The 17,724-nt window shown below is 53.7% G+C and overlaps 1 protein-coding gene across 2 annotated transcripts; it reads left to right on the plus strand.

Annotated features, from left to right (window-relative positions):
• The first annotated feature begins 6,572 nt into the window (after positions 1-6,572).
• HMGB3 (high mobility group box 3) lies at positions 6,573-14,594 on the plus strand. 2 transcript variants are annotated; one of them, XM_042975273.1, is made up of 5 exons: positions 6,573-6,673; positions 11,436-11,590; positions 11,718-11,857; positions 12,340-12,514; positions 12,983-14,594. In XM_042975273.1, exons 1-5 carry the CDS (start codon positions 6,628-6,630, stop codon positions 13,121-13,123), a joined length of 657 nt encoding a protein of 218 aa, XP_042831207.1. In that variant the 5' UTR covers positions 6,573-6,627; the 3' UTR covers positions 13,124-14,594. The 2 variants fall into 2 exon arrangements, with proteins under 2 accessions (XP_042831207.1, XP_042831208.1); XM_042975274.1 differs by lacking the exon at positions 6,573-6,673 and adding an exon at positions 9,093-9,167.
• Positions 14,595-17,724: the final 3,130 nt, after the last annotated feature.

Here is a 17,724-nt window from a genome sequence, read left to right on the forward strand (position 1 = left end):
CTGCAGCACCAGCGGCAGGAAGGCCACTGTGGGTCTTGTGCTCTCCTCACTCTTGTTTTTTTTCTCATAAGTTTTAGGTTGCTCCTCTTATGACCAAACAACGCTTGCCCTCATCTCTCGACACTGCCAAGCCACTTCAATTCAATTCAAATTTGAATACCAGATCTGAGTTGGGACCAAACCCTTTGCAGGGCGGCAGGCCCTCTAGAGAGCTATGGGAGGCAGTTCTGACCCTGAGGGCGTTCCAGGTCTGGTGGAAAGAGCCAGGCAGGTGCAGAACCAACTGGAACACTCACGACATTCTGACTCTTAGGAATAGTGTGACCATGCTGAGGTGCATCACAGGACCCCCACGTATGAGACTGGGGCCAGGTGTTCGGGGGTGGTGCTTGTTGGTGGCACGAACCTGTCTGGAACTGGATCTTGAAGCATCTTTCTGTGGTTTGATCCAACGATCGTGGAGTCAGTAGTGAGAGATGGGGAGAAACATCTGGATTTGGAAGATATTTGGGAGATCTAATGGACGGGATTTGAAAAGAGCAAGGATATGGGAGATAAGGGAGGGAGGGGAGCCAGGCAGGATGATGGGGGGGGGGGCGGTGGCAGTAGCGGTGCCACCCTTTGGGGATGCATATGGGAGAGGGGCCAAGGTTGGGGAGCTTGGTTTGGGACACACTGGGGCAAGGCCCTGGAAGGTCATCCATCTGATGACTTCAGCAATTGCCCACAGGCCCTTTGACCCTGTGTGTGGCTGTAGGCAGGCAGAAGAATCCTGGATGGTCACTGACACAGGAAATGTGCTCCTTGGGTCCACTGTCTCTTTGTTTGTTTGCCCACTGATAACAACTAGGCAGTGAAGCCTCTGAAAGACACTGGGAGGCAGGAGATGTTTTTCTGGGCTTCAATTTTTCCAAAATATGCCCAAATATGTCCCAGGACCTTTGTAGGGCACAGGTGAGACAGCAGATCGTGCAAGCACTTTGTAAAGTGTTACGGAACAAAACAGTAGCGTTATTATTATCATCACTGTCATTATCATCATGTTCTCTGATCTGACTTGGGCCATTTGTAGCTTATGTTTTACCCTTATCATTTTATCTGATTGTCCTTTTCTCCAACAGCTGGTGAATTGGGCAGGCCAGGCACAAACATATCCCAGGGTAAGTGGAAAGTTGAGATGATAATCCAGATAAATCATGGAGGGCAGAAAAAAAAAGGGGGCAGAAAAAAAAAAAGGCTTTTACTTGAACTATCTCAAGTCAGGCTGATCTGGCTGATCTGAGAGTCACATCATATCTAAAAAGCTGTCCAGAAAAATCTGAAAAGATTAGCAAACAAAGGACACCTGTTTACGAAGACAAAGATACCTTTTCCACTTCACTGCGACATTTAGAAACGGTGCACCGTCATCCATTCACTCAGCCAGTGTTCGTGCTTGTCCAGGCACGTGGGGACCACGGAAAGGGGAATCGACGCCCTGGGGAGCTTACGCTCCAGCGGCCTGAGTGTGGCTAGATACTACTGCTACTCTCTGAGTATACAGAAGGGGAAACTGAGGACAAGTGAGGCTCTGGGATTTGTCCAGGGGTTTTCCAAGGTGCCCTGAAGTTGTGACAGCAGAGAGCACAGCCTCGTCCCGCACTCCTAGGCTGCTAGTTCAGGATCAGGTACACAAGACTGGGACCCCACCATGGATTTCCGTAACGAAGGCTTATTAAGGTAGTGCTAGTGTGGGTGTAGGTGCGTGCATTCAGATACATGGGTCCAGCCTGCCTTGATCCTATGGCTCAGGTCACAGCCCAGAAAGAGGCGATTCGCTAGGGAAGATGTTGGGATTGTTCTCCAACTACTGCTCTTCTGCACTGTCTGAAGAATTAAGAGTGAAGTCCAAGGGAACCATTCCAACAGTGAACCTTTCTCAAGCGCTCATTTCGTGTCGGGCACTGCGCCAAGTGCTTCATAGCATCTGCACAGCAACTTATGATGTGGGTCCTGTTGCTGGTCTCGTTTTGCAAATGGCAAAACGAAGGTACAGAGAGCTGAGGTTGTCTGCCCGAGTCACACAGTTATGTGGTGCTAACTGGACCATGGGGCTCCCTTTGCAAGCAAGTCCTGATTAGTGCTGAAAATCAACCCAGCCCGCTCCAGTTCCCCAGTGCTGCCCCGTGGCACCAGGCACCCAGAGGGGACTGCCCTCAGATGTACACACAGAGGGGCTCCCCTGCTTGGCTGAATTAAGTCCTCTCTGGAGTTGGCATTTGTCCTTGAGTTTTCTCATCAGCCTCTTCCCCAACCAGACAGAGGGTGTGCTCCCTGCACTGAGCATCCAGTAACAGGCAGGCCTTCACTTCCCCAGGAGTTCATTCCTCCATCTAGCATTTCCGAGCGTTTCCTGGGTCCCAAGCCCTGCGTTAGCTGGGCAGAAGCCCAGCAGAGACAGCAATCACCCAAACACTGGCCAAGTGAGCGCTGGGAGAAGTGCCAGAGGGAGAAAGGAAAGTGTGGTCTGGGGGACCTCAGGAGCCTCCCTGGGGAGTAACTGGGCTGAGGTCTCCAGGGTGGGTAGGCCTTGCCCAGGCCCCAGAAGGGGACTGGGTCTAGGCAGCCGAACAGCAGGTACACGTTTGCACTTCTGGTAGCGAGGTGGGGATGGCCCCCTGAGGGAACTGGCATTAACGGTTAAGGGGAGGGCAAGTTACAAGAGGCTACAGAAACGTGTGTGTGTTGGCGGGGATGTTGTCCTCACTGCAATGGGAGGAGAGGGCACTGGTGGGCTGACAAGAAGGTCAGATTTACACTTTGAAAAAAGATCACACTTGCTGTTGGCTGGAGGTTGGATGGGAGGTGGGTGGGGCACAAATCCACGTACTTTTCCCCACCTTCACTGCCCGGATCCCAAACCCAAGTCCCCAGCCCTCTGCCTCTGCCGCCTCCGGCCCACCCCTCCTCAGCAACAGGGAGAGCTTTCTCAGAAGTTTGGGTCACTATGTGCCCCCAATCCTGCAGCGGCTCCCTATTGCCTTGGGCCTTTCGGAACCTGCAGGTGAGAACATCTGCGGGGACACCCTTTCACTGAGGCCCTCCCTGACCACTCTAGCTTTTGGGTCCTCCCACCAGATCACACACATCCACACCTCGGTTAACGTGTTCTCCTTTCCCCACAGCCCGGGTAATCTGCTTCTTCTCTGCCCATGGAAACCTCGCTAACCCTCGGTGCCCAGCTCAAAGTGACCCCCTTAGCCAGAAAGCCTTGCCAGACTTGGCTGCACTCACAATCAGAATAAAGGCTGCTTCTTGGCCTTTACTTGCTCTACTTTGCTGGCCCCTCTGTCTTGGCATTTATTTCATCCTGGACTGTTGATAGCTTTTGGTGTGTCTACTGTCTAGATGGCGCATTGCTTGAGGACAGAGACTTTGTCTTAAGAATGTAAGGAAGTCCTTTTGCCCTGGGGCTTACCTAGAGCATCAAGGTCAATTGAAAATGCATTTGTAGGTTAACAAATTTGAATGGAGTGGCTGCTCTGAGACACATACTGGGGAAACTGCAAAGAGAACAGAGGTCTCTGTCCTCTTGTGGCCACTTGTCAGGTGGGGAGCCCATCAATCAGCAAGGTGGCATTAGAGCAGAGACCTAAAAAGTGAGGGCGAGAGTTGTACATCTTTATGGGGGAAGAGCGTCCCAGGCAGAAGAAAGAGCGAGTGCCAAGGTCCTGGGACGGCTATTCATGAATCAGGTGGGGGCAGGGTGAGGAGAGAACTGAGACATAGAATCAGAGGTGTGTGTGTTGGGAAGTGGCTTGTGTAAGCCCCTGAAGGACACTGGGAAGACTGAGGCGACAAGGTAATGGTCGGAAGGTCCTGAGAAGAGGAGGAGCAGGGTCTGACTTAACAAGAGCCCTCCAGCTGCTGTTCTGACTACAGACTGAAGTTGAGGGGGTGGGGACAAGTGTGGTCAGTACAAGGGCCATGCACCTCAGTCAGCTACTTTCATCATCCATGGGGCCTGTTTGTAAAGTCGTCCTAACTTGGGGCTGGTGCATGCAGAGGACCACCTTTCGGGTTTGAGTTTGGAGCGGGTAGGTGGGGGGGGGGGGGGGAACCAGGGAGCGAGTGAAGATAGGAAAACCATTCCCTTTGTGAGGCCTCACCGGCAATCCTAAGCACGTTGATGCTCTAAGGGACCCCAGGGACCAGCCCTTGCCCCCCGTTTTCGTGATGGGAAACTGAGGCCCGGAAAGAGGAAACGGGGTGCATTTCAGAAACTAGCAACTCCAGTGGCATTTTTTCAGAGCGGCAGTCTTCAGCTCCCCGCCCCCCGCCCCCCCCCCCCCCCGCAGGAATCCCTTCGGAGCGTGAATCCCTTCCGCCGGGCTGGAGAGAAACAGCTCGCACCTTTCCCCGAACAGGGGGTCCCAGCCCATTAGCTGCTCAGTGAGTCAGAGTCGGCCCGGCAGCTCTCGGGCCAGGCACCGAAGGGCCGGTCTCCCGGGCCTCGCGACGTCGGTGGGGGCGGGGAGGCGGGAGCAGCCGCGGGCGCCGTGCTGACCGCTACCCCGCGGCGCGGCCACCTCGCGGGGCCGGCCCGGCCCGTGGCTGCCGGGGCGCCGCGGCCCGCCCCCGCCCCGGCCCCGGCCCCGGCCCCGGCCCCGAGCGCGCTCGCGGGAACGGGCCTGGAGGGCACAGGGGCCCTGCGTGCCAGGCCCGTCTCGCCCGCAGGCCCGGGCCGCTGGCTCGTGGTGGCCAGGGCCGCGTCCCCACGAGGCGGCGGGCGGGGAGGCGGCGGCCAGCCACCCTCCCGCTGCTGCCCCACTTGCCGCCTCCGGTGTCGTGGCCCAGGCGCGCGCTCCCGCCGCAGGGGCCGGAGCCGCTCGGGGAAGGCGAGACCCCGGCCGCGCCGGTCGGGGACGCGCACGCCGCGGCCCGGGAGGCCCCGGCGGCCAGACCTGCGCGTGGCGTCGCGGCGGGAGAGCGAGGGCGGGCCTCCCGAGCCAGGAGCCCCTGCTTCCCGGGGCCGCCGGCTGCGCTTCACGGGGCCGCCGGCTGCGCTTCCCGGGGCCGCCGGCTGCCCTTCCCGTACCCTCTCGTCCCCCCGCTAGTTCGCCAGTGGCCGGCGCGCCCACGGTGGGGCTGAACTATTAAGGGTACGCTGGGCGTGACTCCTGTGGATTCCCGTGCAGTCCCCTGCGTCAGGAGGAGGCTGGGTTAGCGGTCCCCGAAGGTTCTGCCCAGCTGTGTACTTACAATAACTTATAATAGCCAGAGACCCTGACCACCTATCTTCCTCCCTAGGGAAAAAAAAGTCCAGCTGGAATGCAGTTCCCACCGAAGAGCAGAGCGGGGGGGCGGGGGGGGGGGAGACGGGAGTTTCCAGGCCCGGAACCAGATGGGGGGGGGCGGTGAGCAGGGTAGGGCAGGACCCCAGGGAGGGACTGGGAGCCTGCCGTTAAAGACTTCCTACCTGTGAAGATCTGAATTACAAAGGCTCTTAGACCCCTCCTGAAAGGGTCGGCCTCCTGTAGGATCTTCACAGCAGTACCCTTAACATATTTTAAAAGATTCTAAAACTTGGCCCCACCCGGTATCCACTCTGGCTGCACTTGAATGAAATCTCGAAAGGAGGCTGCCCAGGTTGAGCCTCGCTGAGGCCGCGTTTAAGCCTTGGGCAACCCCAGGAAGACCTGGGGGTAGGGTGGTGCAGTAGGGGAGGAGTGGAGAAGAAGGTAGGGGACTAGGCTTTCGTTTTTGTTGTTGAATGATGAGGACTGTCTTTAATCTTTTGGGGGCCTTGAGTTGGTAGGAACTGAAAACCCCGTTAAACAGCATTTGCCACACTTTTCCCTATTTCCTATTTACTTTCAAGGTTTCCCCAGGCAGCCAAGCAGCTTAGGGGATTCTGGTTTGAGGTTCCCCTTCTGTGGATGGGGTTGGCCTGGTGCTGGGCCTCAGAGGTGATTAATGTGGTTAAAGTGCTTTCCAGTGCCGGCCAGAGCAGAAAGAGGCCCAGAATGCCCTCCATCACCTTGACCAGTTGGAGCTACAAGTCACGTGGCCCTGGGCTTTGCTGCAGACAGAGGAGGCAGGCTGCCTCCGGCCCCCTGAGTCCAGGCCATGCCTGGGCACCCCTGACTTTTAGTCACTTTTTTCAACTTCCAGACTGGTCTTTAGCCCTTCCCAGGTGGTGATGACAAGCAGACCACCTTCAGGCACCTCGCTCACAAGCAGACTGCACAGTGGCTAGGGTGGATAGGTGGGCCAGATCACCTTTGAGAGATGACACTGAGGCTGAGAGAGGTGAGGTGACATAGCTAAAGGCAAACCCAAAGTCACTGACAGACCCCAAACCCAGGACCTTGCCTCTGCCCCACCCCCACATCCCCTCACCCCCCTTCTGAACATGGAACTGAATTATGAGTTTCTGCTGAGGTAGGACATAGAGACTTGGGGTGATATGTGCATTTTGGGGGGGGCAGCAGGAGCAAGGAACCATGGCAACCATCTTCAGATCTCTGACTCACTCAGCCATGTCATAATCATGTTCTGTGAAGTTCTAATGACAGTGTCCATAGGCGTTAGCTTCTGGACAAGCGCTTTGGCTTGACAGAAGGAGGAACTTTCTCAGGAGCAGAGATGGAAATCATTCCTTTGAAGAATACGAACCCCTTAATCATTCGAAGTATGTCCACAGAAATAGGAGACCAATGGGCAGGGCTGTGGCAGGGGGTGGGGAAGAATGGGTCTTGAGGGTGGTGTCTGGGCACCACTTACTGTACAGTCTCTTTTAGACGGGGCCTTCAGGCTGCTGTCTCTGGGAATGCCCTCAGTGTGCCCTGGTGGGAGTGTGTATACATGTGCTGTCTGTGAGTTGCCTCTGCTTATAAGTGTGAACCTCACTATCCACCCAGGGTCCCCCCAAGTAGTGCCTTGTGGGCTCTGAAGGTTGACCACTCTGGTTCCCCCACCTTGGTACCTGCCAGCTGCTAAGTGCAGCTTCCCGATGTGGCCAGTACACCAGGCAGTGGCTGGATCAGAAGGAGACTCCTGTCCTACCTGAGACCCCAAGTCACATCTCGGGCCTAGAAAGGCCTAACGACATTGAGAGGCTAGGGCACTCTGGAGGAGGGGAGACAGTGGTCAGATCACATGTGGAGACCCTGCTCCCCTCTGGGAAGGGCAGAGACAGGGCAGGAGGGAGTGGTCTGGGCAGGTTGGACCCTGAGAGCCCCATCATGGTAGAGCCTGGAGCCGTTTGCCTGGAGAAGACACCTGGCCTGCCATGAAATCCCAGAAGGGTAAGAGATTGTGCTATGTGCAGGATGGTGACCCCAAGGCTCAGAGATTGCCTGAGATGGAAGAGACAGCCCCAAAGTGAGGTGGTAAGCTCCCCAGGAGTGGAGATATGCAAGCAGAAGGTAGGCAACCACTCAGCTAGCTCTCACAAGACAAGGCAAAGGATTGGACCAGGTGGCCTTAAGATGTTTGCATTCCTGAGAGTCTTTAAATTGGGGACCTGGGGAAATGACTTGTTGCTTGTTAGCTCTTGTCAAAAGTGGCACTACCTTGTGTTTTGGTCTCAGTTGGATCCCTAATGATGGAAGCCTAGCAGTGCCAGATGCAAGGGCTCAGGCCTTCCCAGGGGGCTCAGAGAAGCTGGCAAGAGCTGGGTGGGGGTAGCAAGGAACATGACTTGCGAAGTCAGCTCCCTTGCCCGCCTCAAACTCAGACACAGTTTCTGGAAACGGCATTTAGAACACTCATCTTCTGGTGGGTCTCATTTCTAAATATGTGAATTATAAATAGCTGGATATCTTGGCTCAAGTGCTTTAGAAAGGGAAATTCTTATAGAAAAGCTCATGATTCCTCTTACATTGTTTTCTCCAAATTTCAACCCTTAAAATGTGCTCTTTTTCCTCATCCTTCGTTTTTCTTCCATTCTTTCCAGGAAGCTTGTGGTACCTCAAAGAGGGAAGGGCCCTCATATTTCTCAACAAGGCTGATACTAGCTTTTGGAGTGGGAAATGACTTCCTTGTGTGTGATTGTCATGTGCAGTGCAGAACATTTAGCATCACTGGCCATCCCCTTCTCTTATAAAATTCCAGCAAGGACTCCCAGTCATGGGGCACTTCCAAACACCCCTTGCATTTTGAAAACCATTGCCTGACCCCTCCCCCCGAAAAGAAGTGACTTGCTGGAGGCCATATCACCAGCTAGTGGCAAAGCCAAGGCCAAGTAAAAGCCCATTCATTTATTCCAACAACTTTTATTCTTCACCAAGGTGTGTTATCAGAAGAGCAGAGGGAATGTGGGTCTGAACTGAGGCAGCTGAGAGGGGGTCCCTGCCCACAAAACTACAATGTCTCACAATTTTTCTGCTTTTGCCAAACTCCGTTTTCCTCCTCCAGCCCACCTAGCTTGTCTTTTCCGCGAATGCAGGCACAAATCGACTTTCTGGCAGTTAGTGCAGAGAGCCTAGCCGAGCGCGATCCGCAGGAGCGCAGTCCGGTCCCCTTCGGGAGGGGTAGCATGGCCCTAGCGCCTATATCTCGAGGTGTTGGCGAGCGAGCTGCTGTCTTCCACCTGCAATGAGGAGCCAGCGAACTGAGGCAGGGTCCCCGCCGCGGAGCTGTGTCGAAAACTGGGTACAGGTGGAGGACCGTCGACCCTTGCCGCTCGGTCCCTGGAGGTTTTCTGGGGCTGAGGGGCTGCCTGGGGGCCAGGGGACCGGGCCAGAGGCGCCCAGGCCGCAGCGGGGCGGGAGCAGAGGCTGGAGCAGCCGGGCTCGACCTCGTCTTCCCACGCCAGAGGCCGAGGCCTCCGGGAATGGCGTGGCCACCCCTCCAAAGTCCTTTGAGATCCCAGCTCGGTTCAAAGGGGTGGCGGGGGGCGGTGTGGAAAAGCGAGAATATTATTATTCCTCTGTTTTGCCTCAGCAGCCAGCGCCGGCGGGTTGTTCTGTTTGAATGAATGATCCCAGCTGCCGCGCCCAATGGGCGCCCGCGCCTGTTTAATATGCATGAGGCCCGCGGCCAATGGCCGGGCGAGGAGGCTGTTTTAAACGGCGGAGCCCGCTGGCCAATCAGGCGGCTCTCGTGGAGGCAGCTAGCGCGAGGCTGGGGAGCGCTGAGCCGCGCGTCGTGCCCTGCGCTGCCCAGACTAGCGAACAATACAGGTACGTTTCGCACCGCCCGCGCCCGCCGCCGCCGCCGCCGCCGCCGCCGCCGCCGCCGCCGCCGCCGCCGCCGCCGCCGCCGCCGCTGCCGCCGTCGCCGCCGCAGAGCCCGCACAACTTTCCGGCCCGCGCCGCCGCGAGCGCGCCCCGCCGCCGCCTTCCCCTGCCTGTCGTCCCCGCGCCCTTCCCGCCCCTTCTCCTTCCTTCTTGGTAGGTGGCGGGGAAGGAAGAAGCAATTCAGGTGTTTCAACTTTTCAATGCTTCATCCTCAGCTCCCCGCAGTCGGGGCTGAGCCCCCCTTCGGGGAGCCGCCCTCGACCGCCGCCCTGCCCCCGCCCCCCAGGGCAGCGGCCGAGCGACCGCGGACCCCAGAGGCCAGATGTTGGGGCAGCTGCGGCGGCGGCGCGAGCCCAGGGGCGGCTGCGGGCTGGGGCGGCGCGCGTCCCGGCGCGGGGCGGCGGCACTGGGAAGGGGGCCGGGTGCTCCCCGGCCCGGGACGGACTCGGCGGGGGACGGGCGGCCGGTGCCCGCCGGGGGCTGCGGCGCGGGCAAACTTCGCTCCCGGGCTCGGCCGGGCGCCGCGCGGGCCCGCGGGCTGCACTGCTGCTTCTGCATTAACATGGCCGTCGCGGGAGCGCCCGGCGGCCGGGGGGTGCGCGGGCCGGCCGCCCCCCGCTCGTCGCCTGCCCGCTGGCGGCCACCGCCACCGCCGCCGCCGCCGCTAACATGGCTGGCGCGATGCTGGGCTCCGGCGTGGGGAGAACGGGCGGGCGGCGCTCCAGAGCGGGCTCTGGCCTCGGCCCCGGTGCCCGCGGCCCGGGGCTGGCGGCGTGGAGGGCCGGGGGCGCCGCCGCGGGCCCCGGCGCGGCCGAGCGTCATGGCTGCACGGGCGCCTTTGTTATCCCGAGGAGTGCGCCCCGCGCCGGCGGGGGGGTGGGGGGTCCGGCCCGCGGCCCCCGCCGCCCCGCGCCCCCGGGCGGCCCGGGCGGGGCGGGGCGGGGTGGGGGCCGGCGAGCGGGCGGCGGCGGCGGCGGCGGCGGTGGCGGGGCCGGGACCGCTTTGTTCGCTGCCGCCGCCGCCTGCGCCGGCCGCGCGCGGTTCAGCCATTTTAGCGAGCGGGGCTCGGAGGCACGGCGGGCGCCGCCGCAGCCGTCGCTGCCGGCCCGGCTCCGCGCCCTCGGCGCGCTGCTGCCACCGCCGCCCCCGGCCCCGCGCGCCCCCCGGGGGTGGCAGCGGGGGATTTCAGGGGCAGTTTCTTTCATCAGGAAGCTTTTGACAAAATGGAAGGTGAATTATGGGTGTCCGGGTGACCCAGCACGGGGCCGAGCCCGGCTGCCCGCTGCCAGCCCTGGGCTCCCCTGCGCCCCGTCCCGCCCCACCCGCACAGCCACTGCGGGGCCCTAACGCAGCCCCTCGGTTGGTCCCTGCAAAGGGGAGCGCTTTAGTTTTACATGATGACCTTGGGTGTGGGAAAAGGAAAAGATGGCGGGAAGCTGGGGGGGTGGGACAGGGACGATGACACGCCACAGCTGCATTTTTATTTGGAAACTTTGGAGAAAGTATTCCTGGCTGGACATGCGTTCCGCTTTACAGATGAGCAAGACTAGCCCTTTTGGCATCCCCTCCCCCTTTAGATAATGACAAAGTGACGGATTTGAACTACTAGTACAGGGATAGCTGCTCACTTGCCAGATCACCTTTCTTGCAAAAGCCATTTTTATAAGCCAAAAACGTGTCAACAATAGTGAAATTTCAAATGTTCCCTATTTACAGTTCTGCTTTGATCTCGCGTGTAGCAGCGGTGACCATATTTTTGTCTGTAACACAGGAGTTAAACAGCTGACAGCTAGCCTTAAGTCATTGGTCTCAAGCTTCTGGCATCCGCCCGCACCCCTACAAAGGTGTCCTCCCCGCGCCCTTCCCAGTTTGTGGTTGTAGTTTTCAAAGCGTAGCAGTCGCTCTGAATCGGAATGTAGCGCTCAGCCACCCCACTTGGGTCGGTTCCATTTGGAGAACTTGATCGCTCTCGGAGAAGTAACTCGCAAACCAGCGCGCTTCATGCTGGTCAAAAGTTAAATGACAAGCGACAGTGAAGCTGATTTCCTCCCCACTCTGCCTTCAGCTGCCAGTGGCATCAGGCATTGGGTGGGGGGCTGCTTCCTCATGGCAACGTTAATTTTAATTTTGCTCTGCCTTTGGTATGTCTCCTAGGTCTGTTTTAGTCATTGTATTTGTTTTTCTTTGTCTCTCTGCCTTCATCCATCACAGTCAGGATGGCTAAAGGTGATCCCAAGAAACCAAAGGGCAAGATGTCTGCTTATGCCTTCTTTGTGCAGACGTGCAGAGAAGAACATAAGAAGAAAAACCCAGAGGTCCCTGTCAATTTTGCAGAATTTTCCAAGAAGTGCTCTGAGAGGTGGAAGGTACTTTTCTTTTGTGTCCTTCAAGGTAGTCTTAGTTGGATTTCATATGCAGGGGGTTACTCACTTCCAGAGTAGCCCCATGGGGCTGTTTTCTTCCTCTTGGACTCATCTTGCCTGTTCTTTGCAGACAATGTCTGGGAAAGAGAAGTCTAAATTTGATGAAATGGCAAAGGCAGACAAAGTGCGCTATGATCGGGAAATGAAGGATTATGGACCAGCTAAGGGAGGCAAGAAGAAGAAGGACCCTAATGCCCCCAAAAGGCCACCGTAAGTGACTGTAGGATTCAGGATAACAGTTAAGAGCTTTCCTTCTACCTGAAAGATTTTAAGAAGACACGTTACCTAAAAAACGTTGAGATACACTGCAAAGTGTTCCATACTTGGGGCTTTAACAAGGCTGGGCCAGGGAAGTCCGCTGTTAAGGCTGAGTATTTGTGAGCTGTGTGCTTCTGGCTGCCTGTTGGCCTTTCTGTTGGGAAGGAGGCAGCCTGGTCTGGGCATCAGGGTCCTTAGGCACGTTTTCTCCCCTTTTCCCAGTAACTGAGAGACTGAGAAAGCACCAGGTATTTTTGAAGCATCTTAAACCTTCTGGAAGCTACCACTTGGTCACGTTGTCAATATGGTATCACACATTACTTTAGGGGGGTGTCCAAGCGGTAGGAAGTATGTGAGCTCAGGAATGGGATTTTTGGCTTAAGCTCACGTTTTTGTGGGTTCTCATCTAACATATACAATTTTCTCCCCCCAAGGTCTGGATTCTTCCTGTTCTGTTCAGAATTCCGCCCCAAGATCAAATCTACAAACCCTGGTATCTCCATTGGAGACGTGGCAAAAAAGCTGGGCGAGATGTGGAATAACTTAAGTGACAGTGAAAAGCAGCCTTACAACAACAAGGCAGCGAAGCTGAAGGAGAAGTATGAGAAGGTGAGGCGGACCAGCTGTCCCCAGGCTACCAAGCTGGACGGGTGGGCAGTCCGCCGCCCTGGGTGTGGGTGGGTGGGGGGTGTGAGGTTGCTTCGGTGGGCTGAGTAGTTAGCATAGCTCGTGAGGGACCATCTCCCTGCAAGATCGGCCGCGAGTGCTGGCATTCATGCTTCTGACAGAATCTGGTCTTTGGGACAACTGCAGGCAGGCTTAAAAATTTTGATGACATGGGCCGCCGTGGGCGGAGGACTTGGTAGTGCTGTTGAACACCCCTTAACTTTTAAATCTGAGCGCCTTAGAACCAAATTTGTATGTATCTGAAAACCTACTTCAGATAGCTGCCCTGTCGTACCTGTTGTCCATTCCTGCTTTCTTACTCTGAGGTGGGATGGCATGTTGCCATCATTGCCTAAAACGGCTGCGGGAGAGCTTGTCTGTTCACTTGGAATGTGTCCCTGTTCCTTCCAGGATGTCGCTGACTATAAGTCTAAAGGAAAGTTTGATGGCGCAAAGGGTCCTGCAAAAGTTGCCCGGAAAAAGGTGGAAGAGGAAGATGAAGAAGAGGAGGAGGAAGAAGAGGAGGAGGAGGAGGAGGAGGAGGATGAATAAAAAAACTGTTTATCTGTCTCCTTGTGAATACCTTAGAGTAGGGAGCGCCGTCATTGACACCTCTCTTATTTGAGGCGTGTCTGTTGCCCTCGTTAGGTTTAATTACACAATTGGGTCATGGTCATATTGTAGTCTCTTCAAAGTGCTCTAGAAATTGTCAGTGGTTTACATGAAGCGGCCATGGGGGTCTGGAGCACCCTGAAACTGTATCAAAGTTGTACATATTTCCAAACATTTTTAAAATGAAAAGGCTCTCGTGTTCTCCTCACTCTGTGCACTTTGCTGTTGGTGTGACAAGGCATTTAAAGATGTTTCTGGCATTTTCTTTTTTGAATTTGTAAGGTGGTGTTAACTCTATGGTTATTGGCTAGAAATCCTGAGTTCTCAACTGTACATATCTATAGTTTGTAAAAAAAAAAAAAAAAAAAAAAAGGACAGAACAACCGAGACAAAATCTTGATTGATGCTCCTTGCGTGGCTTGAGGCTGTGGGGAAGATGCCTTTTGGAGGGGCTGTAGCTCAGGGCGTGCACTGTGAGGCTGGGCCTGTGGACACTGCAGTGGGCATCTGTTTAGCTTCAGGTTGTCTTGTTTCTGTATATAGTGACCTAGCATTCTGCTGGCATTCTTAGCTGTGGAAAAGGGGGGGTCAGCTGGCATGAGAAGTGTTTGGATCTTTTTTAGTTAAGTGCGGTAGTTTTAAACTGTTTTGAAACAAACCGTAGAACCCTTCATTGTCAGCAAAGCGAAGAGCCACTGCATCAATGAGAGTTCAAGAACCTTCTGTACTAAACACAATTTGCAACGTTCTGTTATTTTTTTGTATGTTTAGAATGCTGAAATGTTTTTGAAGTTAAATAAACAGTATTACGTTTTTAAAACTGTTCTCTACTATAACAGTCTAAATTTCTGACTCCCAGCAGTCTTAGCTAACAACCCCCTCCATTGTATTTGGGGACTAGCCTCCCTGCACATCTGGTATCTTCTCTGAATGTGGCCAGCTTACTTAGAATGGAGATGAAGAGGCTACTTGAAGGTATTGCATGATTTTGTTTGTGTCTGAGTGGCGTAAGATGAAGTCTGAACTGCTGAATGTAGAAGCCAAGATAACTTGACCCAGGCAAGTTTTAGCAGCAGCCTTCAGAGGTGCAGGAAGGTGGGTGGTTAGGATTGAGGCTGACTACTATGCAGGGCTTTTTTTTTTTTTTTGCCTCCTGCCACCGCCCTCCCTGCCCCCCATGCTGTGGGGCCAAATTCATTGCTAAACAGCGAAAAACAATCTCCTAAGGGTATGGTGTATCTCGTTCAGGCTTGCTTTTTCTTCTTTCATCGCCCCTGCCCCCAGTACATGTAGCAGAATACCATTCTGCTCAACAACCACAACACCATTCTGCACAGCTATCGCTTCTGTCTACCGGACCCCAGTGAGGGGGGAAGGGTGGTGGGGTAGGGAGTGGTATCCATTTGTTTTCCTACCTCTCCAAGGAACGAAACAGCCCAAGGAAGCTGGCTACAGGTGGCGTTGCAGGCTCCATCTCAGGGCACCTGAACTGCAGGTAGGCTGCCAGGATCAGTTGTTTCTAAGCATCACACGCGTCATATGTGAGGTTGGATGGCCTGCCCACAATTGGCATTCATTGATTGCAAACATAGGTGGTTGTTACATGTTGTTAACCTGGGAGAAGCTCGGCTTGTGTTTCAGTGGTTATTTCATGTTGGTGGCTGGTGGAACATTCTGTCCAAGTTGGGGCAGGGGGTGATGCGATGGCTACGGTGGCTAGTGGTGGTGTGGAAAACCCTTTTGAGGGCTGACTCATCTTCACCATTGGCAATAGAGGAAACTATATTGTGGGTGAGCATTAGTATCACCTGGCATGAATACTGTTATGTTTGAGGCTGTGAAGCACTCGGGAGTATTTTCGTGACATGACTCAGGAGAAAGCAGCTTTTTTCTTAAAATTCACTGTTTGGAAACTTGCATGCCTCTGCAGGCTGTGTCTTCCCCACCCTGTCTGGTCCCGGATGGGTATGTCATGGTCATGGTCACTGGCCCAAACTGTAATCTGTATTCATAGCCATTGCTTTTCACATCAGAACCATTTGTCCTAAATGTGTTTTTCTAGCTCCTCTAGAAAACGACCACTAATTGAAAAACCCTTGGTCCTGAGGTTTGCCCAGAGGCACTTATTCCAGGATTAACCCCCTGCCTCAGCCATGCTCTTGTCGCTTTGTCTAGCCATGGCTTGGCATCGTAGGCTAAAACTGCTGCCTCCTGACATACAATGTACCAGGCTAAGATTTGGGAACTGGTCAACCTCATCAAACGTGGAAGAGAAGCTCAACTTGTAATCCCAAAGGAGAGCTAACTTGCTAGGTGGTGACTATCTGGTTGTAGCTAGACAGGCCAGCTATGCAAGGGGATGACACTTTTGTGCCCCCCCCCTTGTGCTGAGTGATCTTTGACTAAGGAATTTAGTTCTAAAGATTCCAGCTAAGGCCACTTGGTTCACGTTTTCACCCCAGCACAAAGTGGCTCCTCTCAATGGTATGATGGTCTGTAGCTTCTCTGTGAAGTTACAAGTGGATGGTGTCACCACTTAAGGCTTCTTGCAATGTCAACCTATTACTTTTTTTTTTTTAATCAAAAGGACGGTACCTGCTTTCTCTAACCACCTCTCTCCCAACCCCGTTACCCCATTTTTGAATGATGTTTTATCCTTTGGAAAGAACAAGGCCTGTGATGTAGCAACTATTGTCTGTGTCTCCTGTGTGTCTGTTCTTGTCACAAATGTGTTTGGGGACATTGGATGCATTCATTTTCTGTAATAAAGTGTCTTAATCAGTCTTCCCAAAAAGTAATCAGTGGGCTGTCTGCAATCTGTTTGAAACACCAAACTTCAGTATTTTGGGTTGATTATAATCAAGGTTTTAGAAGTACAAGGTTTGCTGTAACCAAGAATCTGAACTCTTTAATCGAGAGATACTATCAAAAAAGGGCAAGTGTTGAGGATTCCAAAGCCCCTAGATCAACCCTTCAGCCCTAGGGGTAGTGGGGGAGTTGGCTCTGGAGCCCTGTGCCGGGATAAATATGCAATTTGCAGGATGCTAATGAGCTGCTGTTGATAAAGTGGCTAAGTACTTGTAGTCAGCCAGCCCTGCCAGCCAGGGCCTCCTGAGGCTGAGGGTCAGGGCTTAGTTGGCTGACAGAGCCAGGCCCAATGAGGACTTTTAGATGACAGCCACGAGGGCTACTTCGTCTTCTTCGGACCCTGGCTAGTTTCCTGTGGAACCCAGGCTTCACTTTCTGCTTCCACCAGAGCAACCCCCCACTGTTTCGTATCTTGAGGCTCCTAAGATTTTAGCTTTTTTTTTTGTTTATGAGAGAGAGAGAGTACGAGGGAGGGACAGAGAGAGTCTCAAGCAGGTGCAGAGCCTGATGTGGGGCTTAAACTCATGAACTGTGAGATCATGACCTGAATCAAAATCAAGAGTTGGATGCTTAACCGACTGAGCCACCCGGACACTCTAGATTTTAGTTTAAAAAAGAAACTGAGATACAATATCAATAAAATAAAGGAAAAAAAAATACCCCACATCAATAGATAGATAAAAAGTATTGATAAAATCCAGCATCCTTTCGTGATTAAAAAAAACAACCACTCAGAAAGCTGGGAATAGATGGGAACTTGCTCAACCTGATAAAGAACACTTAGGAAAACCCACAACTAATAGACTCAATGAAAGATTGAGAGCTTTCCCACCACGTTCAGGAATAAGACAAAGATGCCCAGTTGTGCCACTCGTACTTATCATTGTACTAAAAGTTCTAGCTGGGTAAATTAGGCAAGAAAAGGCAAAAGCATCAGACTGAAAATGAAGGAATGAATCTAGCTCTATCTGCAGATGACAGGACTTGTATATAGACAATCCTAAGGAATTTCCAGATAAAACTGTCAGAAGAGGGTTGCCTGGGTCACACAGTCAGTTAAGTTTCTGACTCTTGAATTTGACTCAGGTCATGACCTCACTGTTGGTGAGATCGTGCCCTGAGTCTGGCTCTGTGCTGACAGCTTGGAGCCTGCTTGGGATTCTTCTCTCCCTCTCTCTCTGCCCCTCCCCCACTTGTGCTCGCTCTCGAAATAAACATTAAAAAATTAAACTGTCAGAAGCAATACAGGAGTTGAGTAAAACTGCAGGATACAAGATCAGTACACAACAATGTTGTATGTCTATACTTTAGCAATGAACAATTTCAAAATAAAACCAAGTAAAGCCATTTACAATAGCATCAAAATAAAATACTTAGCAATAAGTTTAACAAAAGAAGTGCAAAACTTGTGTGAGGGGAAGTACCACACTTTGTTGAAAGACATTAAAAACCTAAATAAATGGAAAAACATCCCATGTTCATGGGTTGGAAGACAAGATTGTTAACATGGCAATACTCCTGAAATTGATCTATAAATTCAGTGTGATCCCTATCAGAATCCCAGGTGGTTTCTTTGTAGAAATTGACACAGTGATCCCAAATTTCATATGGAGATTCAAGGGACCCAGGATAGCCAGAACAATCTTGGAAAAGAAGAACAAAGCTGGAGGATT

The sequence above is a fragment of the Panthera tigris genome, chromosome X, assembly GCF_018350195.1.
Source record: "Panthera tigris isolate Pti1 chromosome X, P.tigris_Pti1_mat1.1, whole genome shotgun sequence".
Lineage (NCBI taxonomy): Eukaryota > Metazoa > Chordata > Mammalia > Carnivora > Felidae > Panthera > Panthera tigris.